The 25,574-nt window shown below is 37.2% G+C and overlaps 1 protein-coding gene across 1 annotated transcript in view; it reads left to right on the top strand.

The window, feature by feature from the left end:
• Positions 1-25,574, top strand: part of DDX10 (DEAD-box helicase 10) — a 160,023-nt gene that overhangs the window by 85,098 nt on the left and 49,351 nt on the right. The window contains exons 14-15 of the mRNA XM_051779818.1: positions 11,838-11,951; positions 14,169-14,330. Of these exons, the coding sequence (XP_051635778.1) occupies positions 11,838-11,951; positions 14,169-14,330 (276 nt within the window). The remainder of the gene's footprint in view (positions 1-11,837; positions 11,952-14,168; positions 14,331-25,574) is intronic.

Below are 25,574 nucleotides of genomic sequence, written 5' to 3'. Positions count from 1 at the left end.
TTTGAACATTTCTGTCAGAGCAGGGACCATGGACCTGACTGAGGAGAATCAGTGGTGCCCCAGTAATTTGTCTTCCAGTGCAGATCATTGTAGTCACCATTTGTAGTTGTTCTAGTCCTTGTCCTCTCTTAATTCTCCTTGACCTTTTTTTTGACTTCAGCTACTTTTTAGTGTGCACTACATTAAATGCTCCACTGAAATTTGAATTAATTAGTCCTGTTTTATTGGCTTTGTCTAAAGAGTAAAGAAAACATTTTTATTGCAAGTGTGCTGTTGGCATTCTTGTGCTATAAGGTATTTCTTATTCCAATTTCCATTCCATTTTTGTGCTTCATCATTCCTCTACAAGTTGCTTTTCTGCTTTGCATCCTGTGGAGTTCAGTCTGAGGGCCTGTCATGATCTAGAGTAGCCTGGGTCATATATCCTTGCCCTTCGCTGTTTTTTGTAAATATTACTGTATTCACTTCGAAATCATCTGTTACTTCCAGTAAGAAAGATTTATTAGGAAAAAAAAAAGTAAAATCACACAACCGATAGAAGATTTTATGTGTTAATATTTTCAGAATTCCTTGATGGGTATTACCTGATCATTTAATGTCTGAATTGGAGGGGAGGAGGGGAAACTATTTTTTTTTTTTTTTTTTTGCTTCCAAGTGATTGGACAGTTTTCATGTCCTGTTGACTGGAAGCTGAGTTACTTTTACCTATCTTGTCTTAGTACAAGCTTTCTGCCAGTTTTAAATCCTCAAAGCAGCAGCTTTTAGTCTGTATTGAATACATGGAGAAAGCAATCAAAATACTCAACTTTTTTTAAAGAAGAAGAAAAATAGGCATGAAATATTTTTTATGGTTAATATTATTGTGGCTTCTGCATCAGCCTTTGGTTGTGAAGAACTGTCTTTCCAGATTATCCTTGATGGACATTTGCTTGGGAGAAACTGGCTATGGTGTTCTTGGGTCTCTTGCCAGCCACGAGCAACTTCCTCAGTTGACCTCCCCTTTCTTCCTCCTGTTCTGGGGTGTGTTTTACTCACATATATGGTGCTGCTGCCTTTACCCCAGCTGGGCCTCCTGTTTTTTGGGTGTGTGGGATGGTGGAGAAGACCCTGGTGCAGGTGGGAGCTAGTTTAGTATGGGAGCTAAATTCAAGCGAGCCTCATGTCGAAGATAAAGCCTCTCAGACTGCCAACTAGCGTTACCTCCTGTTTCTCTCTGAAGTAGTGCTGTGCCCAGGCAGAGGCAGATGAATAGCTTCACTTGTGTTGGCTCCTGTGCACGGAGAGGAGCTTCACTTTCAGAGGCCTCTGAAGGGGGAAGAGAGAAGAATGTGCCATCTGTGTTAATCTGAAGAGGAGATAAAACTCTCTTAAAGACAGTGACGGCTATCACACTAATCTACTGCTGAAAAACGTACACTGCTCAAATGAACAAAAATCATCTGCAGTTTTTGCTATTTCTGGTCACAGCCTGTGGAGAATATTGATGTGGGGTGGTAATTAAATGGGCATAGGTTGTGATTTTAGCTTGTGCAAAAGGAGGGGGAGAGAGAGTTGAGATATATTTCTCTTTGCAAAGTAATGGTTTTGTTACTGTCTGATGGCAGATCAGGAGAATATAGAGAACAAAATGTTTTGAGATGCTTCAGCCTTGGCTGCTGTTGTGTTTCTGGGGCCTGGCCTCTGGCTTTTGAAGGAGAAAGGGAAGGTCACACTGCTCACACATGGTAAAATATATTCAACCTTAAAGAAAAACAGCATGGAAATTTGGTCTTGTCATCTCACCTTTTGATCTAAGATTCTTCTGCAGAGTATTTTTAAGCCATAATTTTAATTATGTTATGACATTCATTTAAGCTTTGACTGCCTTAATAATTATGCAGAAAATTCTTTTTTTTTCCTTAGAATAACTGTGTCCTAACTCTTAGAAAATACAGTCACATTAAACACAATGATCTTTATTTGACTTTAAAAGGCCAAATTAATCAGTTCATTAAATGTCAGCTCAACACTGACTGTATAATCCAGTGATTAATGTTTCTCTGAATATTTCAGTTTTACTGTCTCACAGTAAGATATTAAATGCAGCCTGTGAGCAGAGGAGCAATTCTGGTGGTTCCGGAAACTGAAAAATTATAAGGTCCAGAAGACAGCATGTTCTCAGCACACCTGAAGGACTTAAGGGTTCCTTTCATCTTTAAGGGAAAGGCAGCCCTTCCTTCCCCTCCACTTCCTACCTGTCTCCCCTCACTCCCATTGTGAGTGTGGGCCTTGTTTCATGTGAAATATTAGCGGGGGATGAATAAGCAGAATCTTTCACCTGTTAAAAATAAAGAAAAGATCTCAACATTGTCATTGTTGGAGATCCATAATAGAGGAAAAGATGCAAAGCAGGTTCAGGTTTTCCTAGCTCCTCAACCACACCTTGATGTGTTACGCGGTTTGGGTTTGGTTTGATTTTGGGGGTTTTTTTGGAAGTAACAAACAAAAGGTGACTATGTTTTAAGTAATATCAAAGACGTGTTCATGATCTTCTAATTTGCCAAGTTTTGCTGGAAATAGCATCTTCATAGTAGCCTTTTTGTTCTCACAAAAATGGAAGCTCTGGAATAGGGGGGATAAATAGCAGTCAACAACATCATGGTGTTTGTTTGTTAATTGATGTTGTATGAAGAACACTTGTTCATTTACTAAGATATAATCCTCAACTTAGGATAACAACAAGCAGTTCATCTAATTCTCTTGGCTGTAGAAATGCTGGGGAATTTGTTGGTTACTGTGCATTTCTGTTGGATTTTATCAAAGGAAGATTGTGTTGTAATGGTACATACCTTGTAATGGCAGGCAGGAGTAGAATGAAAGCATCTCATGTCTTGATCTGGCTCTGCAGTTACTAGTGCTATTAATTATCATTGTCTACTTTTATATTTACAGTCTGAGGCAGCCTGAGTTTTTAGGATATATTGGCTTGTGTTTCTTTTGGAAAATGTTTTTCTACCAACCCTGGCCCCAAGAATAAACAAAAGCTATGTTAATCTGTTTGGTTTTGAATTATAGTATTCTGGAATGTTTTCATTTAGTCAACCATACTCGATTATATCTTAATTTTGCTTTTATCCTAGAAATATATGAATATTTTACTATTCTCTACTACACCTTTCATTTAAATAAGCGGTATGAGAAGTCATAGTTGGTTTCTTCATATTAGATCTGATAATAATAAATGTAGGGTTTGGGGTTTTTGGTGTGGTTTGTTTAGTCTTGTTTGTTTGTTTGTTGGTCTTATTTCTTATACTTAAAAATTTGGAAAATGAGCTGCAGTGGTTTTGCAGATGAATGACAAAAACCATTTGTTGGTGTATACAAATAGAGTTGTCTGTACAATTAGGTAATTTATAGTCTGTGAATCAAATGTTTGTTTTGTGGGCTGGGGGAGCTCAGCCCTTCACCAAAGCATTATTTAAAATCTTCCTATTCTGTGGAGGAGTAGGAAATATATAATATAAAAATAAAAAAAAAAAAAAGGAAAGCAGAGGGAGAGGGAAAGATAGGGAAGTAAATAGCATGAAAAATTGATTGTGCAGTGCTGTCATTCATGGTTCCTTCTCGTGTCCTGGGATTTTATATTAGGATAAAACATTAACATTCTATTATTCAGTAAAGAAAATGAAAGCATGAAAGTTTTCTCATGGATGTATGAATAAAAACACATTAAAAAAATATTTTCAGGATTGGGTTTAAATTTGTAGCTATTAAATGCTGTTGTGAGGATACAAGAATAGTATTTCAGGAGTAGGAATGGTACCCGAGCATTTCTAAAGTACCTGTAAAGAAACAAGAGGAAATAGTTAAAGCAGAAATAAACATCTTAAAATGAGTGGGGAGATATGGGGCTGTGTGGAATGAAAGAAATCCTTTCTCTCACCTAAATTCATAGTTGGAAGTGCACAGCTACTGATGGAATCCCCAATGTCCAGTGCAAAGATAGTTTGTGTTGAAAATGCTGATGTCTGTACCATTGTTTAAACGGTTATGGTTTTTAAGTTGTAATTGACAGAATAAGTTCAGTAATTTACAGTAAATGTTGCTATATCAACATATTTTTCTTAATATTTACCTTTTTGTTTGTTTGTTTGTTTGTTTTACCGACTTGCTAGAGAAACTTCATCTATCTCCTTTTACCCTTTGCCAGAACTTCTGTTTTTAAGTCTTGGTATCAGCTACTGAAACAAACAGTCAGGTATCCCATGGAACATGCATTCATTCATAGAAAAAGCATAATAATTCAGTAGAAAATCATTTTAGTTGTTTTCAGTGTTTTAGATGCATTCTAGAGAAGTACTGCTGTATGGCATCAGTTAGAAATGGGAGTAACATTTATCACTGAAGAACTGTTTAATGAAGGTTTCTGTATGTAAGCTTGGGTCTTGTCTGTGGTTAGAGATAAATACTGAACAGGGACGCATCTACTGGTGACTCTCTCCTTTTTTTAATCTGCTATCGTACTCTGTATACAAGTAAAAATGATCTCCTGAATAAATACATGTTTTAAAATACAAGCTCATAATGTAAACATATTGCAGAAAATTCCTGCTGTTTCAGCAATTTGGCAAGTTTTTTTAATCCTACCTTCTGCATTTTGTGTTAAATACTGAAATTTTAATCTTAAATTTAGTTCTTTTCAACTTTCATGGCTTAATTTAATCTGTTTTATGGAAAATAATAGTGTAATGTTTAAGACATCTCCTCTAACCAAACTCTTGCACCCAAACACAAAACGCTAATGAAACTCAGATTCAGATGTAATCTTCTGTTCTAATAGTAATCAAAACCATCATCTAAGCATGTGGTTGCCATAGTGCAAGTCTGTCTTGGCTATAGTTTCTTGTATCCATGGCTCCTTCTTTGATCTGAAAGGCAATTTAAACTGGAATGATAGTGTGATGAGCTGCTGGTCTTGTGATCTTTGTCCAAAACATGGAATGCTGATTTTGGCTGGGGTGGATTTAATGTTCTTCATAGTACTGAGTATGGGACTATATTTTGGATTTGTGCTGGAAACTGTTGATAACACAGGGAGTCCCTGCTGAGCAGGGCTTACGGAGAGCCAAGGCCTTTTCTGCCTCTCACCCCACTCCACCAGCGAGGAGACTGGGGGTGCACAAGGTGTTGGGAGGGGACACAGCCAGGACAGCTGACCCTAACTGACCCAGGGTACATTCCAGACCATAAAGTGTCATGCTCAGCATATAAAGATGGGGGAAGGAGAAGGAGGGGTTGAGATGTTCAAAGTGATGGTGTTTGCCTCCCCATGTCATTGTTACACGTGATGGAGTCTAACTTTCCTGGAGAAGGCTGCCTTCCCACGGGAGGTGGTGAATGAATTCCTTGGTTTGCTTTTCTTGCATGTGGGGCTTTTGCTTTAGCTATTCAACTGTCTTTATCTCAATCCACAAGTTTTCTCACTTTTATGCTTCTTGATTCTCTCCTCCATCCTGACGTGGAGGGAGTGTGCAAGCAGCTGGGGTTGCTGGCTGGGGTTAAATCACAACATATGATCAGCAATATTGAATAGTGGTTATTAGAAGGTTTTATTATTTACTTTTTTTCCCTGTTGCTGTGATTTTGAAAGGATTCATATCTATGCTCTTCTTTTTCCTTCTCTTCACAACTGTTACTGTTGTGAAGCTGTATTCAGTTCTCTCTCTGGGTTATTCTACCCTAGAAAATGGTCTCCTTTAAAATCAACGTTATTTCCATAGGTTTAGAAAGGAAATAATAGATGCAGTAAGTAATTTAGCTGTCTAGAATTTCCCTGTTCAAACTGTAATATTATGTAAAGAATTACCAACCAATAATTTCAACTTCATGGATTTTCAGTATCTTGCTTGAAATCTTGCACATTACTAGCTGAAAAAAATCAAGATAACACCAACACCCACATCCTGAAGAAAAAAACACACCAAAACAACAAGAACATCCCCCCCATCAATACACCCTTTTAGTTTAAGCCACCGCTTGAAAAATTGAAGATCGTGTTTTCTTGATAATTGACTAATGTACTTTAAAAGTTCATAGAGAAATAAACAGAACCACATATAGGGAGTGTTGATTTTGTCTTTTGAGTACCAACCTCCCTATTTCTGTATCATCACAACTATCATGGTAAAAGCTGTCCTCAGTGAGGTATACAGATGCTATGCAAGTTGAAGGGATAGCGTCTATGAATTTAAGCTTCCTAATTCTTAACATTTAATTAAAAAGTAAAAACTTAGAATACTTCACCGAAGTAAAATTAACCCCATTTGTATTATGTGAAAAGTAAAACACCACCATATGCTAAGAAAAGAAGCTTGTTTTCCTCTGAAAGCTCAGGAGAGTTCTTTGGTGAAAGCAGCTTTGCCCTGCTGCTGCTCCGTGGCTTTGGCTTGTTCTGATGTTCACGACAATGCAAAGCAGCCCATGAGTCATGAGCAGTCAGCAGAAATGAGGAAGGACAGAAATAGCTGCCATTGCAGAGAAGCAGACTGGAAGTTAAATTAGAGACCACCTAGTTATCACAGATCATAAAGAAAAGCAGCATCCATGCATCTCCTTGTGGTCATGCCTCATCCTAGGATTTTTGCCTCTCTGTTCCTTTTATACTCAACAGGAATACAGATGGCTACTGGAGTCAAATTGTATTATCAAGAGGAAGCTTGTTGGTGTTTAGAGTTGTGTAGGTGCTTGAAGTAATATGGACAGGACTTCAAAGTCTGGCTGTTTTGCCTCTCCTGATGCTTTCAGCCTTGTCTTTAATCGTTATGTGTAAGGGATGAAGTTTGTAACTCACTGCTTCTTCTCTGGTTAGATATTTGTGACGAAGAGTGAACACTTCTCTCTCTAAATAAATCTCCGTGGCAGGTAATCAAAGTGTTGTAGTCTGAGTTTGGGAAGTCTGTGGGGTTGAGAGGTAATGCTTTATGGGTAGGCTGCTTAAGATTAATGGTTGGAAGATACTTAGTATTCTGAAAGTTCCTACGACCTTTATTCTGAAAGGTGCCTACCAGATGGAAACCATCTCTGTCTTTATGCTTTCTGTGGCATGAAGAGGAAGACAGCTCTTCTCCTTGTCTAAGGTTTGGTAGCTTCAATCTGCGAGCCTATGTCTTCTGTGGGGAATGACATCTGAGTCTGAACTCTGTAGCTTGACAGGGGATCAGTGTACTTGGTGGTGGTGCAAATGTGGTAATACCTGCTTCTGTTGTGGGCAATTTCTTGAGGAAATACAAAACAAGTTTGTGAAATTGAGTCCCACATCGATTTTTGTTTCTCAGAGGCAGTTGCTGTTGAATTCTTGGTAAAGTAATGTAATTACATTGGGAGAGACTGGAAAATACATCCAGGTATGGCACCATTCTTTCTAGGAATTGCAGGATATAAGCAGGAGGGACAAAACAAACCCACAAAACTGCTAGAAATGCAGTAATGCTTGTTTTAGCTAACAGGACTGGAAAATTGATTCTAACTTTTTTTCTACTGATATTTTACCCTGCCACAATAATGTAGTGCTGTCTTCAGGCAACTTTTGTAGTGAATATACTGTGCTTACTTTCAAGGGTGTGTTGAGTTGAAATTAAAAAGCAAAGTATAGTCAGAAACAAAGTAACTTTATACTGATGATTTGTAACCTCCAAAGGTCAAATCAAATGTGTTTTGTCTTAGTTGTGGTAAAAGACTGTAAGTGCTTTGATCCTGAGTTACCGAGGATTACATATTCAAGTCTATCTATTGACTTTAAAATTGTATTAATAAGAAAATTATTCCATATTAGAATAGCAGAATTTACTGACATTCATGTTTCTATTACCGTCTTTTCAGAAAAATATTATAATTGAAAAATAGTAAATCTTATGTCTTAAACTTGTCAGTATCTTCATTTAGAAAACCTTTGTCATTGATTCAGTCAACTTAAGAATATAAGCTGTTTTAAGCCAGAAAACAAAAGCCTGCCTCTTCTTGAGAAAAATAGAAAAGAACTTGCATATTAGCTGTATTCTTACCGATTCTATATCAAAATGTTTGAATTTTCTTTGCTTCTGAGAGCTAGTTTTTATTGTTACTCATTAAATAATCCAGCAAGCCATCTGGCACGTACAAAAGGAAAAAGAAATTTAGGCTTTTGATTAGTAACAGTAGAAAATCCCCGAACCCTGCAGCTGAGCCTATGTTTTATGCAATTTTTATAAACTTTAGTGACTCTAAACTTCCAATGCTTAACTGTTATATACCATTTTAAAGAGTTTGATTATTGCTCTCATCTTGTTTGATCAGTTTAACTACTGCCACATCTGTATAGAAGAAAAGATGGGCCTGTTGTATTGGGCAAAATGTATGCACTGGTGAGCAGCAGGTTACTGACAGGGAGGTGTGTGTGCACCAATTGGTGCTTGAACTGATGTTACCAACCGGAGTTCAAATGCAGAATCCCTTTGATATTTTTACAACAACATGAAAACCTATGCCTAGATCATGCATGCTATTTTATTTGGATCGATGGCTTATTTGATGGAATAATTCATCTTTAGAAATGGATTTACTGTAGTACATGGTAGTTGAGCAGGATTTGGAATGAGCCACTCAATGTGGATAGCTGCTGTGCCCTCTCGCCTCACTTTAAAAAGCCCAGGCCTGTGGTTTGCTCTGGCATTAGGGGAAAGATCTAACTCTCAGCAGAAAAGCTCCATTGACTTGTAGCTGCTTATGTCATAGTACTTTGGCCTGCAAAGCCTGTGACCCCAGATTCCAGCTGTTTACTGAGCAGAGAGGAGTCACTGCTCCTGCCGCAGCTGTATTCTTTGAAGTACTTGAGGTAAACAGATGGAGGGGATCTTTTGGCAGCCTCCAGCAGCTGGTGATGCCTGCTGCTGTGGTGAGCTCATTGTGAAGAAAAGAGATAAAGCCGTAGAGAATGTCAACCTGCTGCTTGTCAATTGTCAGGTGTCTCTTATTACAAAAGATGAAAATGGGAAACTAGTAAGCAGAATGGCTTGAAAACACAGGGAACCAGGGATTGGCACTGAAGATTAGGGAAGCCTGAGTTCTGACATCCAGTGGTGTTGCACTTCTTAAAATGGATGAATCAGACTCCTGGTAGATGGGAAATTAATGTTTCAATGTAGCTGTTCAAATGTGGGGTCAAGGCAGTGGTGTTAGAAATTTGGGTGAGGACATTAGGTGTTTGGGTGAGGGGGTCACAGGGGTGCCATTGATAATGGAAGACATATGGAGGGAGAAAGGTGACAGAAGAGAGAGACGTTAGGATTATGTAGGGATGCTGGAAAAATGTGAGGGAGGTCCCCAGGAGAGAACCAAATCAGCATTTATGAGACCCTGTGGTAGCCCCAGGACCCTGTACACTCCGTGTCTGACCTGCCCAACTCCTATCCTAGACAGTGTAGCCTCCCTCTTGGAACAGGGAAACCATGTCAGGAAACACTGCCCTAATACACCGAAGGTCCCTTCTAGGCTGCACCACTTCTACCGCTGAACACTGAAGCCATGTAGTCTGGACAAGTCGTGCCTACATCTGTGATGAAAATGTTTAGGTATATGAACCCATCTGTGGCGGTCAGTCAGGAGACAGTATCTGAAACTGAAGGAGCCTTGAAAGTTGTCTTTGAAATATGCTCAGTTTAGTAAAGCAATGAAAGTGTCCTAATAAAAAACACAGTTTAATTATCTAGGGAGTGTGTAATGTTTTATACTCGTGCTCTTTTCTGTAGGTTTTTTAAAATTCTAATTCCTTACCTTTCTTTAATGCTCCATATTATAAATCTGCCAAATTCACATACTGATCTCACACTGCTTTTTAGGTGTATAGTGAGGGAGTTTAGTTTCCCATTTGTTTCTTCTCCGCCTCTTGTTTCTCTTCTTTGTCCTATCCCATTTTTTCCCATGCAACTTTGCAGCATCAAATTCAGAGGAGGGAGGGGAAACAAGATACAATTGGAAATGTTGCCTGTGTGTGCATGCAAAGACAGCTAATTGGATATTTGAGCTCCTTAGCTAGGAAAACCTTCTTTAAAAGAAGAAATATAAACAGCTGAAATTCACAGTTAAATATAATTTTGCAAAATATGGATGTATTAATTTGAAACTTAAACTCATTTTTTTTTACATTAGGATGTTACGCTGGTACCAATAATACCGGCAGTGCAGAAATTAAAGATTGTTAAAAAACCAAAATCAAGTGGTGGAAGAACATGCTGTGGTAGTGAATAGTATTGTACTACCATTGTGAAGTACACCTCTCTTTAAATTCTTCCTTTGGACAATTCCTGTTGTTCTACTAAGTGGTCCATATTTTGAGGTGAGGGTTTTAAGCTTATGCAGATTCTCAAACAATTTGTGTTTGTAGGATACGCAGCAGTCATTAAGGAGTAGCACCGCTTTCTGAGCTGTTATAGATGTACCTAACTAGTAGTAACTGCACAGTGCAACAAAAATTTTGACTGTACTGAGGACAAAAGTGCTGGTACAGTTGCTATTTTCTATAATAGATATGGTCATTGCTTGATCACACAGCGCAGTAGCTGTCACAAGCCATTTTTCCTGTTAGGAGAACTGTGATTTTTCTCTTTTATAGTTCATATTTTAGTGCATTAGTGTGCTGACCACAGTGACAGTGACTTTCTGAGTTAATTTTTTTGCTTTCTTTTATAGTAGATTTGGTATAGAACATGAAAGTGATTAAAATGACCAAAATAAAAAAATGAAAGTGAGAACAAGTTCAGTTTTTCCTTTTTCTCTCTGGTTGCTTTGACTGCTTTCTGTTATTTATTAGAAGTTTAGACAGCTTAGTGACTGTTTTTCAGGTACTTTTTCCTGAGTAGTGGAGAGATTGCAGCCTTTGTGGGACGATGAACGAGTTGTGGGTCTTCTCCTGGGGAGTATCCACATATTCATGTGGACTACCTTTTCCCATAAAGAACTTTATGCAATGGCAGTTATTGCTTAAAACATCCTCTACGTGTGTTGTGTCCTGAACACATATGGCCTTTGTTCTTGAAAGGAGAGTTCTCTGAAGAAGAACTGGGGGTTGGAAATCTCCACATTCTTAGTTCCATGATGTTGCGACCAGATGGTTGCCTCGGTGAAACCTGCGTTGGCCATATGTGGATTCCACATCTTTGTGGACTTCCTCATTAATTTCTCTGGTGTGTTGACCACTTTGTTTCACTACAACTTTTTTCTGTGCTGCTTATAACTTTCGTGATTTTTAAATGTTATTTAATGCTAAATTTGGCAGACATCTCTTAGCACTGATGTTCTGCAACCTGATGGGTCTGTAAGGGACGAAAGTTATGAAGTAGGAATGTTCTTGCGTGGCCGCCTGTGGCCTTCATGGACACAGAAATAACTAAAGCTGGTGTACTGTGCTGCCTGGGGAGAACGTGATGACGAGTGAGATGAAAGTGGTGTCTGATCTGTTGTAGCAAATGGCTTCAAGTCAGTTATAAGGTATTTCTTGTCTGATGAGGTTTGCTAGTAGCATAAGCTGGTGAATCTAGTGTCCTTGTCCCAAAAAGGTTAGTGAGATTTGAGTGAGTCAGGTGTCCTGGTGCTGGCAGGATTTAAGTTATGCTGAATTTTTATCAGAGTAAATGAGTTTCTGATGATATGGCCTGCTTAAAACACTTTTATGAAAAGGTCTGCAAGCTAATTTTTACTGGATATTAATCTTACTGATGTGTTTTAGGAATTACATTTTAATACATCTAATTACTTTTAAGGAAGTTCGAAGGATATACCCTGTGACTAGGAAAAACCTGTAAGAAATCTCATTTTCTTTTTTATAGAGTGCATCAAAATCAAAGGTGAAGAAGAAAACAACTAAAACCCAAGAAGCCAAAAAAATTTTGAAGAAGAAGTTTAAAGTTAACACAAAAATAGTCTTTACTGACGATGGAGAGGTAAGATCAATTAAAAATAACTGTATTTTGGTGGGAACTGAATTTGTAGTTTATAGAAAGTAAAAAATATGCTTTGTATGTATAAAAAGATAAGCTTTTCAAAAATACATGTTTTTTGTAATTGGCTTAAATTTTGCAGAAGTTTTCAGCTTCCATTTAGAATTCAGTTTCTTTGGGAAAAAGAGGAATGTTGAGCACTGACCTCTTTTCCTCTTTGTATGTGTCAGATACTTGTATGAGAGCTGTAAGTGACGGTACAGAACCCTATCTCTTTTCTGCCTATTATCTTCAATTTCAGGTGGAACTGAGAGCTGTTTTTTTCCTTACAGAAATGTAAAACAATTTTCCTGTAGCTATTTGCTAAAACACCCCCAGGTCTTGATTTAGTGTACTGGAATTAAAAGAAGTCTCTGGGTTTTTTTCCAGCATTCAGTATTTCTAGATTAAAAGTTTTGTTAGGAAGGCTAAGGAAGTACCAAATTTGACCTACTAGTGCTGATGTAGCAGTGCCTGGAAATTTGCCAGTTATTTAATTGGATCTTTTAATAGACCCTGGAAAAATGTATTGATTTTATACTGAAAGGAACTATTGTGGATGCTACTCCCTCTAGGGTTTCCCTGTGTCGATAACCTCACTAGCAAATATCCATGCTCCATAAACTTTTCTAACATTTGATTTCACAGCTTCAGATGCTGTGTATGTTGTTTTTCCATTTCCAGCATTAAGATAAAAAATAAGTGTTTTTTTTTTTAATTCTACTTTAGAATAATTTCAGTAAGCCATAACCTGAAAGAGAGGTCATCTTCACAAGTATATAATTTGCTTTTGTGACTAAATAAAATAAAGCATTTTATATTGCAGGTGAAGGGAGTGTAGCCATATAGATAATTACTGACATTAGATAGAATTTAAAAGGTTTTAGAGGTTGTCCCATTGACTGGAAATTATAATTTCAGATATTTTTAGATATTCAGAAGCTGTTGTCTCATCTGAAAATTCATATGCAAATGTTTTATGTATCTATGCAACTAAGCAAAAAGGAGTAGGGATGGAGGAAGAAAAATTATCGCAAAGATTATAGTTTGAAAATCAGCACAATAGAAAAGGGGTACTTATTTAAGGAAACAAAAGGTTGGCATCTATGGATATTGTTCTAGCTTTTTTTTTTTTTCTGAGCTGTACTTTGAAATTTTACTGTTCTATTCCACATACTTCTCTTCCATAAAATAAAAGTGCTTTAAGAAATGTATCTTTCTAGAAAATATAACTACACAAACTCAATTTTGTGGAAGGAAGCGGAAGTTGGGTTTGTCAGTACCTGGTGAATAACACCCTGTGTGCATTAGGGAGTCCTAAACGTGTTTGGTTTTGCATTTGTACTGAAAGGCATTCTATATTTTCTGCCACATAGTTTCTTTTAAAGAGTTATTACCCTACCAATCCATAAGCAAGAATGATTTTGCAAAGACTGTCCCTTGAAAATGTGTGCTCAAGGTATAAGCTATTAGGTCACAAGATAGATGGGGGTATTTTGCTGAATGTGTAGTCTTTGTCTTAACTTCAGAGTTTCAGATATTTAAGGGAAACTGGATGTGTTCAGTATGTCATCCCTCAAACATTTCATCAGCATGAATCATCAAACATTTCCAATATAGTTTTCATACAAAAATAAAAAAACCCCTCCATACCTGTTCTCTTTGCTTTCCGCAAAACATGAACCTGCAGTCTTGTTTTTTTTGTGTACTGTGATAAAGGCTTACTTCATTTTTGTCTCAGTTAATATGTTGGAATATTGGTTGTTTACATGAAAGGTACTGTTTAGATTTAATCCTGTTCTTTTCTGTTGATGTATTTTGGAGAATCGTTTCTTGAAAGAAAATACATTTTTTCTCCCAAAACAGCTAACAGGATTTGAAATTATTTGTTCCATTCAGCAAAGAGAGAAAATTAGGGGAAGAAGTTAAAGTGAATCCCTTAAACAGTAATGTGATATAGCGGAGACACTATTTTCAGATACTAATTTTGGACTGAATGTGATGTTAAATAAGGTATCTGAGTTTCTGTTGTCCAGAAGTTTTGTTAATCTGTTTCTTTTGCAAATGGCCTTTTTATTTAGCCTAGAAAAATAATGTATTGGAATATTTAGGGCGTCAAAAGTGCGATGTGGAAAAAAATTATTTTAACCATTATTTCTCTTGTTGGCATGTCTAATTCAGTTAGTGCAGCAGTGGCCACCTGTGCAAAAATCCAGTTTGGCGAAAGCAGATGAGGAAGACGATGCCACCGGTATTAACTTAGATAAAGCGAAAGAGATACTGCGTGAAGAAGACAAATTTGACAAAGAAGAATACAGGAAGAAAGTAAAGGAAAAACATAGGGTAAGTTGATTTCTACCTCAGTTACTGAAGTGTGGAAATACTGTGCTGTGGATTGCTCACTGTTGAAAAATACTTAAATGCATTGTAAAATAAGTGTAGTACAAGTTCATTTAAATTCATCAGGTTTTTTCAGGACTACATTGCACATAGGAAGACTGTTTTGATGTAAGTAGCTGGATAGCACAAAGCCTTATTCAATACTAGTTGTTGGCTACAGTTGGGTTTTATTTAAAAACTTTAAAATCTGTTAAAAGTTTAATGGGAGTGTCTTTTTTTTTTAAACAGTGTTCAGTGAAAGGGTTTGTTTCACAAAAAGAAAGTATTGTTTGGCATATGTGGTCTAACAATGCTGAAAGTGAAAGAGTGTCTCTGAGATGTCTTCAGACTACCACTTGCTCAACATTCAGTATAACATTTCAGCTAGGCAAAAATGCTGACTTTTTTTTATTGGTTTTATTAGGGCTGTCAGAATTTATTTAGTGAATTACTCAAATAATGTCATATAATTTTAGCTGTAACTTAAAAGCATCATTATTTGCAGTCTGGCTTCTCTTGCCATTTAAAAACCTTTAAGTTGCAGACCATAAGTTTTCAAAATTGCTTCTGTATTATTTGTTATGGACCGAAGCAGAGTTTTCTGACCTTGCTGTGTAACTGTCATATGGAATACAGCTGCATGTCTTTGAGTTCAGGGATCGTTCCCTTAGTCCTTGTGAGATGGATATGGAATTCTCCAGATAACAGACAAATGTGAGATCCCAGGACTTTATTTTCTGCCACATAGTTAAAGGCCTGATTTATGCTTAAAGCTTCAAATTTTCAAAGCATGGAAAAGCATTGTTTTATTGCCCTGCTCTGCAAATGCTGATTTTATCCAGTTTGAATTTTTCCACTGATTACTAGTAGTTAGTGATAAATCTCCTAGTGTTCGTAAAGGTTTGTATTTGAAGAAAGTAATTTGGAAGGGCTTTGTGAAGGCTTCAAGTTGCCTTTTGGCATGTATTCCAGGTAAAGTCAAAGCATACTTAACGCATTTAATTTGAAAGTCTACTCCTGTAGTCCTGTTACACTCCTTTGACAAACAGAAAAAAATCTCACCTCTTCTTTAGCAACGTATTGCATTTGAAAGTAGGTACAAAGAAATCATGTTTTCTGTCCTAGAAGTGAAATCATAGTCAAGTTTACAGAAGGCAATGCTATCAGATTTCAAGAATGCAGGTTAATAAACAAGGAAGGAGAGAGTGATTCTATGACTTTGCAATCAACCTGTTATTCTCTAGCAAATTCATAAACTTTGAGTGACACCGTATGTTTGACATCAGATTTCAATGATAAAATACTTCATCACTTGGTCTGTTAAGACACCTTCATTGTTACAACGCCAAGGAGAACAAATGACGTTAATCAGATATTTACTTGCATCCAAAAAAAATATTTCATCTGTGGAGATAGTATAAAAAGACCATTAGAGAGAAATGTGTTTTTTGTTCTGTGTAAACCAAATGTAGAAGTCTGGTACATGGTTAGGTACATCAGGAATTGAAAAGTCCCCTGAAGCTGGAAGTGTGCGCTAATACCTGAAGACTCTACCTTGGCTTTAAAGTGCTGTCTTAGCTATAAAAGCAGATGTTATTTCGTCCAGCTTCTTTATGTCTTGCACATGGGTTCAGATTGTAATTTAGATTGTGATTGGATGTAGAAAAAGCAGTGTTTTTGTAAAGCTTGTAATTTTACAGGTAATTTTCAGTTGAGAATCCCTCTCTTATGATTTCTTCTGTATAATCTTGAAGAAGTCTCTGGGGGAAAAAAGGGAACTTCTTAAAATCGAAACTTGCACAAAATAGCTTTTTTGTTTTGGTGAACGTGGCCTGTAAGCTCAGTATGAACTTTCGTTGTGAAATGGTTTCTGATAAAGAACAAAACTATTCAGAAAGTATGCACAGGCCATTGCTTTTAAATCCATTTGTGAATGTCATTTAAATGATCACAGTTTTCCATATGATCAGAAGAATGTTTTGGTGCATTCATGAGATGCTTGGATAAGATGAGTTGTGTGTTGCAGTGCCTTAGGGCTTGTGGCAACTTGCAAAGCATCTACACTATAATTAGGTTTCCTTCATGAGTCTCACGTTTTGTTACCCTCTCCTTCTTCTGCAAATGTGGAAAAACTGAAAATCAGATGGATAAAAATAAATAAAAATCTGAGGTATAATTGTGGTGTAATTAATGCTTATTGAATTTTTGGAAACAAAGTACATTTTGGACAGTGACACCGATCAATATGGTGTGAAAAGAAGTCTGCATTAATGGCTATTTAATGACAGCCCAGTGAGAGGTACAGATTTAAGATCCTTTGAAATGTTAAAAATGTTATAAACAGCAATAAAGGGTGAAGTGTTTTTGCACTCCATTTTTCGAGTTTTCAACTGAAAATGCTCTGTTGTTAAGAGGAAAAAAGTGGCAGAGAGGGATTCATCTCACTTCTTAATAACGTCTTTCTCTGTACTAACTCAAGTTCAGACGCATGCCCATTGGTGCTGAAGGAAAAATGAATAGGAACCTTATTTCTTACCTCTCTTTCCCACAAGATATGCTGTGAATGTTGGATAGTCAATATGATAAGATGGTTAGAAGTGGTTTTGTTTAAATTTTATTTTATTTGGGTGGTATTAGTAGCAAACAAGCTGAGACTGTCTTCATGGGCCTGATACTGCAAGATGCAGTAGTTCTGTACCTTCCTGGGAGACATTAAACAAGTGTGTTTATAGAGGTATGACTCAGACTTTAGATGACAGGAGGGGCCATTCAGAATATCCTGCACTGTAAGCGTTGTACCAGAAGTCTGTATTTTAAATGTAATATATGCTTTGCATTTTTGAGACTCCTTGCAGAATCTTGCAGTGATATTGATGTTGGTGGGTGGAACCTGGAGATATTTCGTGGCCCCTTGTGTAATGGTTCTAATTTGTACTGCCTGAAGTTTGCAGTTATGTGCTCTCGTAGTTTTGCTTGTGCTGTTCTTAATTCAGTAGAAAATAAAGAACTATTTTAGAAACTCTGTTGAAACAGAATACTTCCTGTTTGGGTTGTCTCCTGTGCCCTGACTGCATTTGTTAGCAGCAGAGTGGATGGTTTTAATGAGGAGGATACACTGTGAGGCTTCACCCTTTGTGTTTTGCTCTCCCAAATATTATTACTTAACTGTTTCCAAGACCAAAAGAGGAAATTCTTGATACCAGACTTTATGTAAAGACTATTATAAAATAAGTAATTTTCAGTTTCAGGAAGAGTGTGTTTACCCCATTGAATTTATTCAATAACTTTCTGATTAAAATTCATTCTTGAAAATGGAAGATTGCAGACTGGTAAGGGAAACCAAATCCCTTCACTTTCACCTCAGGAGATTTCTTCCACAGGCCTGTTTAATGAAGCGTGCTGCTGTTCCAGGTTGCAAGACTGAGTCTGGCAAGGCTGTGTGTGTATTGCATGGATGGGACTCACAGTACACACATGGGTACCCACAGAGTCAAGAGAGGCAGAAAAGAGAAACACAGGCAGCACTCACATAAACATGAACAGTGCAGGCAGCACAAGCTTAGTTCTTGTTGGCTGATCAGGGCTCATGTTTACTGGCAAAACTATCAAGATCCTCACTCCTTTGATAACTGCACTCACTAATTCCTTAAATAGTGGAGTGGGCCCTAAATATGTCTAATTTCATGCTCACATCACAGGGCCCTTACGCAGTCGCTGACCTTGACCTTGGGTTTTTCCATGTGCTGCTCTTTCTGCATGGTCTCCTAGTGCCTTTCAAATATTCCATTTTAAGTTTGCATTTTTCCATGAGGCTGATAAACACAGATAACCTGATTTCTCTTTTTCTTATCAATTACAATGTTCTGTGTGGACCTTCTCAAGGTTGTGCTTATGTGGTTCCTTTAGTGTTCATCTGTCAGTGACTTATGACTTCACATCTCTTGTTACTGTCTCCCTTACTGCTCATTAGGATTGGGGATTTTGTATTCATTTTATTACTTTTTTTCCTTCTTGTTTTTATCTCACTCTTAACAGGATATCATTACAAACCACATTTTTACATTCAAAGTATCCCTACCACCCTCGCAGAATTAAACATGGAGTTCAAAAGAAGCATTTTCTGATTATTTTTGCATCAGTATATAGGGGGTAGAGTAGGAGAGAGATAACTTTATTATATATTAGTTCACATACGGTTCTTTAGAATCTGGAAAAGATCCTCCAGGAAAGAATGATGAAGTTACAATACTAGGGATGACGTAACAACCTCAGTACAAAGTTTAGAGCTGATATTTAAAAAGCATGAATATCTGGGGACATTAAGGAAAAGAAGAGGTACTATACAGGTATACAAGATATCAGGCATTCTTGAAGAGGGTACTTGGAGAACTCCGCTTACCTCATGATGACATAAGAGCTGTATGAATTCAGTCGTTTCAAGGAAAGGTGCACTTGATGTAGGAATTTGAAAAAAGAGGCATAAGTTTACTTATCAAGGAAGACTTCCTTTGCAACCTGCAGTTGACCAAAGGTTATAGTCAAACTTTACTTTTAAAAGTAGTAATGCTGGTAATTTTAACTAGCACGAGTAGAACAGTGTGACCAAATCAGTAAAGATGTCAGCTGATATTTATAGTGGATTATTTTTCCTTTATGTATCTTGTGCCACACTGCACTCCTTGGGGTTTACTTCCTGGTGTAATGCTGTAGCCTTTATCTCTGTCTGACCTCTGGCTCCTGCCACAATCCTCACCCTATGCCTTGACTGAGCAACCCCGTGGTTGGCTGAGCCATGGCCCGGATGGGAAATCTCAGAGGAGAGCAGCCTGTGACTTAAACCTTCCTGGCAGCCCCATTCCAACTGGAGCTCTAGGCTCTGCCTCACTCCCAATCCTGCTTTTGCAAGTGATTTCTGTGATGACAGGGTAGTTATGATTTAACATTTTTGGTTTATAGTTTTATAAAATCATACCAAAAGTACTTGTAGTGTGTTTTAATAAATCATTGAATACCATATACCATGTACAAGAAACAGAAAAGACCCCAGGGGTTTTCTTTATTTTATAAAATCATTACTTGTGATTTAAAAAAAAACAAAACCAAAGTAATAAAAAGAAAAATAAATGCTTTATAATACAAAACATTCAGTATGCTGGAAGATAAATGCTCCAATGCAAAACAGTGTTTGTAGTTTGAAATCAATCATTAGATTAATTCTGAACAGAGATTGCATCATATTTCAAAGGAAATAATCTGAAGAGGGAAAAAATCCAGTGCTGTGTTATGCTCTTTATTAAGTAAAGCACTTGAATAGTCCTGCACTTTGAGGTGGAATTTGTCAGATTTCAGGGTAATTGTACAGTTGGGTTAATGTGGTGCTATGTGAGGACAATAAAATTCTCTCACATAAGGAGTGTGCCAGTGTAGGAGCAAAATATAAAGGGAAGGAGGTTGCTGCTGAGAGGAGCGTTTAGCTGAATGGCAAAGAAAAGTACAGATGGTGAGATGTGTAAAATAAATCAAGAGAGTATTAGTTACTTTGTTAGAAAGCCTATCTGAGCCCTTTCATAGCTTTTGTGTGCAGGCAATGCTGTTGTTATGCTCCAAATGCAGAGCTATTAAGATATGGGCATGGACACTGAAAAGTGCATTGACAGGCATTCCATTCCAGCCTTAGGAGCAATCCATCCATCTGGTCTTGCTGTGCTGCTGGTGGAGGCAAGGTTTTGCTTGTTGTTTGCTATCTTTAACTCAACAACTGGATGAGCTACACTTACAGTTTGAAGTGCCCTTGAATGTTTGCTAAGAGTTTTGAAGTGAAATCAGAGTTCTTGGCCTGATCTTGTTGATGTGAAAAATAAGAAAATGGGATAACTCTGAGTACGTTGTTTGTGTACAACCTAATCAGATGAACACCAGGAAAATGCAGCTGTGGGTGGAGACTGAAGTAGTGCAGACTTAACCTTAAAGTAAGCCTTTACCAGCCTTAGTGCTGTAATGGAGCTTCCATACCAGGCTGATTGTCCTGGCAGAGGACGTAATGGAACAACTGTCCAAAATGCTGACCTCTTAGAGACAATCTTGGTTTGCTTGCTGAGGACGTGGGTGCTGCTGGGTACCTGTATCTGCATGACCAGGCACAGAGGTAGGTGCAGGGTTTGGCTGCCTGCTTTCAGACCTGTAGTATGAGAGCTGCGTGTTTCCTTACTGGTGGCTGCATAAAGACAGCTCAGGACCTGTCTAGATAATGAATTTTCCGCTGTTAAATGGTATCATCCCTTCGAAACCAAAACGCACTCCAACAGATCCTCATCCTTCCTGTCCTGGGGGCCCCAGATCTGGACACAACACTTCAGGTGGGAGTCTCATAAGGGCAGAGTAGAGGGTCGGAATCCCCTCCCTCGACTTGCTGGGCATGCTGCTTTTGATGCAGCCCAGGATACAATTGGCTTTCTAGGCCACAAGCACACACTGCTGGCTCATGTACAGCCTCTCGTCCACATATATATGTTTAAATCAAATGGACTACTTATCAACTTTTCAAAAATAATTCTATCCTTAAAGCATAGTCAGTGTGTTCACATCTAAATGAGAAAGGAATAATTACCAGTTTTGTCCACTTGTTTCCTGTTTTGGTTTTGTTTTAACTATGTCCTTTTAAGGGTCAGTTGCTCCTAGCTTCTGTTTTCCTCATTTAAATGAGAATTATTTTTTTTTCCAGCTGCCTTTAAGACTTTTTCCAGTGCTTGTTAAATGTTCAAGACTGTCCCTGTGCTGTTTTTCACATTCTTTTGATGACACACTCTTCCTCTGTTGTCTTAAATAGGTCAATACTAGACCCGCGTGTTTCAGTTTCTCTGCCTATTAAGTAAACATCTACTCTACAGATTAGGTTTACATTGTTATGTTTATATAGTTTGTTGCTTGGAGAGATTATTTTCTATATTTCTAAAACCAAATGTTAAGAGATTAAAAAAAAAACACACGACAAAACAAACACAAAATAATCAAAAAGCTTTGCCTTTTTTTCCTGAAGGTATTAAGATTTGTTTATTTAATAGTAACTAATTTTGTACTTCCTTCCTAGATTTTTTTTTAAATAATATTCAAAGAAATGCTAATAAGATGATTCAATTTTATCTTTTGGTTGGGAATGTTGGTAAATTTTGGTGGTTGGAGCAGTGCTTGCATGTAGGTGGCTTGGTAAACTCTGTAACAAGAGAAACGTTAAACTTCATAGCAATATAAATGTAGTAATAGTCATGAGCATGTAAACAACACAAACTTAGTGTGAAATCTGAGAGGAGACAAAAGTGGGAAACCACAGTAATATCTATTAGGTCAATTTTCAGAGCACATTTGTGCTTTAAAATTTGGGTGTAAACCAGCTCTTGGCTATGGCAGTGCCAATGTATGAGAGCTGGTATGAGCTTTTGAACAGCTCTTTGTGTATTTTCTGCAGCACAACTGACTGATCTTAACTATGTCTGTGTAAAAGAATAAGAGAGAGTGGAATACCAAGAAATGGTATCAGGTACCTATATCAACCAAGATGTGTTTGCAAGTGGCAGCCAGATTTTTCCAGGAAATAGAACAATTTGTTCCAGACCTTAACCACCACTAAAGATCTGTTGTGTGGCAGACCATTACCTCAGCTGTTAAATAGAAAAGGTTGGTAGCTCCAAATTATATCAGCAGTATGTAAAGGAACAGTTATTAAAAACCTAGTGTTAAAATGTTTGATCCAAATCTGCAGGAGTTCTTGAGTATTTAAATAAAAAGTGTTCAGAAGACTCGGATGAGAATGAAATATGGGAAATACAGGCAATAGATTTGCCACAGGCTTTTTTAACGCTTTTGGGGCTAAATATGCTATAAGATGCATTAGTTGTGTTGAGTGAAACTATTATTTGCCTTTAGGTAAACAAATAGAGGAGGTCAGTGAAATTTTAGTGTGGAAAAACAGGAGCATGTAACCAAGTAAAAAATTTATTTAATGTAAAATCTGGACAGTTATGACCTGTGCACAAATTAATTAAAAGAAAGGGACTTTAATTGTATGAATTGTTTACAAATTAAAAAGCTAAAAGAAAAATTACTGTATGAAACAAAGATGTTCATACTACATGGAAATAAGCTCTAAATTTTTTACCCTCTGAACAAAGTAAAATGAACTCTTAATCAACTGTAGAAAGAAGAGAGTCAAAGGAAGAGGGTATTTCCTTTGGGAGGAAAGAACTTTCACCTTTCAAAATTGCTGTACTTTATTTTTTATAGCTAAAAACTTGGCTTTTAAACTGTCTATTTATGCTTCTTTCACATATTCAGATAGAGCTCACAGTACGTGAGCCCTACGAGCTACAGAGAGCTGCCATGCTACTACTCATTATTTTTTTGTCTCAAGTTGAGAACGTGGAATGTAAATGTTAGATTAAGTGTGTTGGAGTCTTTGGAGTCCTAAGGAGAAGTAAAGGGGGTATGAGTTTTTGCTTTAAAACCCAACAAGTGAAAGGAGGAGGAAATTGAGCATGAAAAGAAGCCAGTGGCACGCTTCTTAACTTCACAGTTAAGAACAGCAAGTGGTTTTTCCATGTATTAAACATTGCTTTATTCATGGCTTTGACTCCTGTTAGACAGAGCTAGTTCTGTTGTCAGTTCTAGTGAAGGCAAGGTACAAGGTTTCAATAACTTAACTCTTTAAAGCCAAATGATTTAGCCACATTACATAATGATTACTTAAAATTTTCATCCCTTTGGTTACTGAGGTTATAACCATCCTTGTTAAGTAGGTGTATAAGGCAGGAGAAAAAAAATCATTTGCAGTAAATTTTAAAAGCTGATCAAGAAGGTCTCTGAGCTGTGTAATACCATTAATGAAAAACTACATGGCAGGAATATAATACTAACCAGTGTGGGTTTGTGGAAATTAGTTATGTAGTGAATTGTGTTTGTTTATGTATTTTTATCAGAGCAGAATCTGACTTGGAAATACAGCTGTGGAATACATAGAAATTTCTACAAGGCTTTTCACTTAAGGGTTTTGATTAATAAATTAACATGCACAAATTAAATGGACCAAAACCTCAGTAACTGGAACATCCCAAGCTAGTGGCTTCTCATTAAGTAGATGTTTCTTGTGGGCCCATTGGGAAGTGTATTATTTCAAGATTTTTTTAGTGATGTGGAAGAAAGCTTTCATGTTAAGTTAGACTCAGACAAACAAAGCTGTGTTGTAAGATAGGCAGAAATGTAAATTTCTAGGAAGAAGAAATTTAGAACAGAATTTTAGGACTGAAAGCTCTTTCCTTAGAGAGATAGCCTTGAAAGAGATTTGGGTGATGTGATAGTTGATCAAGTCAACATGAATTATTGCAGTGAGATTTTTCTGACAGGACCGAAGGGGCTGACAGAATTATTGAATATACAAACAGAAGTGACAAAGTAGGGTTGGGGGGATGGTGAGATCTTGGATATGTCTGTTCCTGAAATATTTAGGAAAACAGACCTATATGCTGAGAGACATCTGGAATTGATTTTCTTCACCTTGTGAGAGAGAAAGGCATGATGAGCATATGTCTACATAAGGACCTAAACTTTGATAGCAGGGGTTCCTTTAAACTGGTTGAGAGACCAGTTAAACAGTTTAGATGTGGTCTAAAAGTCGAAGATAAGTAGGCTCAGACTGCTAACAGCAGCACATTTGGAAAGATTATGGTGCACTGTTCTTCAGTGAAATGTTTTAAAATCTAGACATAATGCTCTTCTAAAACAGGATATGACCACTGTAGTAGATTGATTCAGTTATTCAGTCCTATAGCCTGTGTTGTGCTACTCAGGCACATTGATCCTATCACCTCTCCTGTTTCATAAATTCATGAACCTGTGGTTCTATCCAAACTGTTCCTTAAATGACATCTAGATAATATACATTTAGCCACTGTTCAAAATTTGCATACAGCATGTTGCTGACCTAATATGATAAATGAATGTTCTGGCTACTGCCTTTAAGTTAGTGAGATGAGTTGTTTTTTGTCTAAAGGGACTGGAAGTATTTTCTTAGGAGTTAAGCTACAACATATTATTGCACTGATTTTTAGTTAAACTTCTTTCTCATCCTCAGTATTGATAGCCTCTAAAGGATACAACTAGATCTTTCAGCTGTGAAGAAGGTGCAAAGGAGAGCTATTCAGTACAAATGCAAAGATTGATGCTTGACTTCACTGCTGTAGATAAAAACTGTTTAATCAGATTGTGTTTTAGAGCTCTAGCTGACAGCCTCATCATCCTGGTTATGAAGTTATGCTATAACAGTGTGTCAGTCAGTAACATTCATAATTAAGTATCCATATCTTGAAACATAGTCTTTTGTTTTCCTGCCCTAGTAAATTGAAATATATGAAAAATCTATTTCATCTTTAATGCAAGTAGTGATTTATAGCTTGATAGAATAGTGATAAAATCTGACACTTAATTGTGTTACACTTAAGATATTCCAAGAAAATCCAGACTTTTCTGTTATTTTTCCCATGTGTGAAAACTAATATTGGACAGTTTATTAATTACATGTAGTTATACATAGATGAACAGATCCTGTTCATATGAAATAAATCAATATCAATCGTTTGACTGGTTCAACTTTGCCTCATTGATTATTTTTTAGAACTGTCATACGTATGTTGCCCACATGTGTTCTGCACGTTCTCATGTTTCTTCCTGGCAGTAGCAGTATGAGAATGAAGGTCATTGTAGTCAAAATACTCACCTGAGTCTTTGGAGATCTGTTTCTGGCTGTGCTCTAGCAATTCTTTGTAACCTGAAGCAAGGCAGTTGATTTATGGGTTTTATGTAGTCATATAAAAGGGTGTCTTTATTATTTGGGGGTATTACCTTGGCACAGTAGAATATGCAGTTGTCCTCTGGGTAACAGGAAATAAGATCCTGACTGGGGAAAAATATTTAAGCATTTGCTCAGCGCACTGTGTGTACTTACCTGTGTGCTTGAAGCTCTGCATAAATTTAAGAGGTGCTTTAATGGGATTGTTTTCCTGAATTGAAGCCCAAGTTAAAGCCTGATGGCTATTCCTACACTTGCAAGTGAAGTAGCCCAGTAAGAGCAGGACTGCAGAGAAAGATAAACTGGTGTTGAGAACCAGGTTGCATGCTGTGTGGTGGTGGTGGGGTTGCACTGTATTAGCTCATATCTGATGC

Source organism: Manacus candei, unplaced genomic scaffold (genome assembly GCF_025592945.1).
Source record: "Manacus candei isolate 608988 ecotype Guabito, Panama unplaced genomic scaffold, ASM2559294v1 h1tg000014l, whole genome shotgun sequence".
Lineage (NCBI taxonomy): Eukaryota > Metazoa > Chordata > Aves > Passeriformes > Pipridae > Manacus > Manacus candei.
The sequence above is the reverse complement of the archived record's forward strand: the minus strand, read 5'-3'. Positions and strand labels throughout refer to the sequence as shown.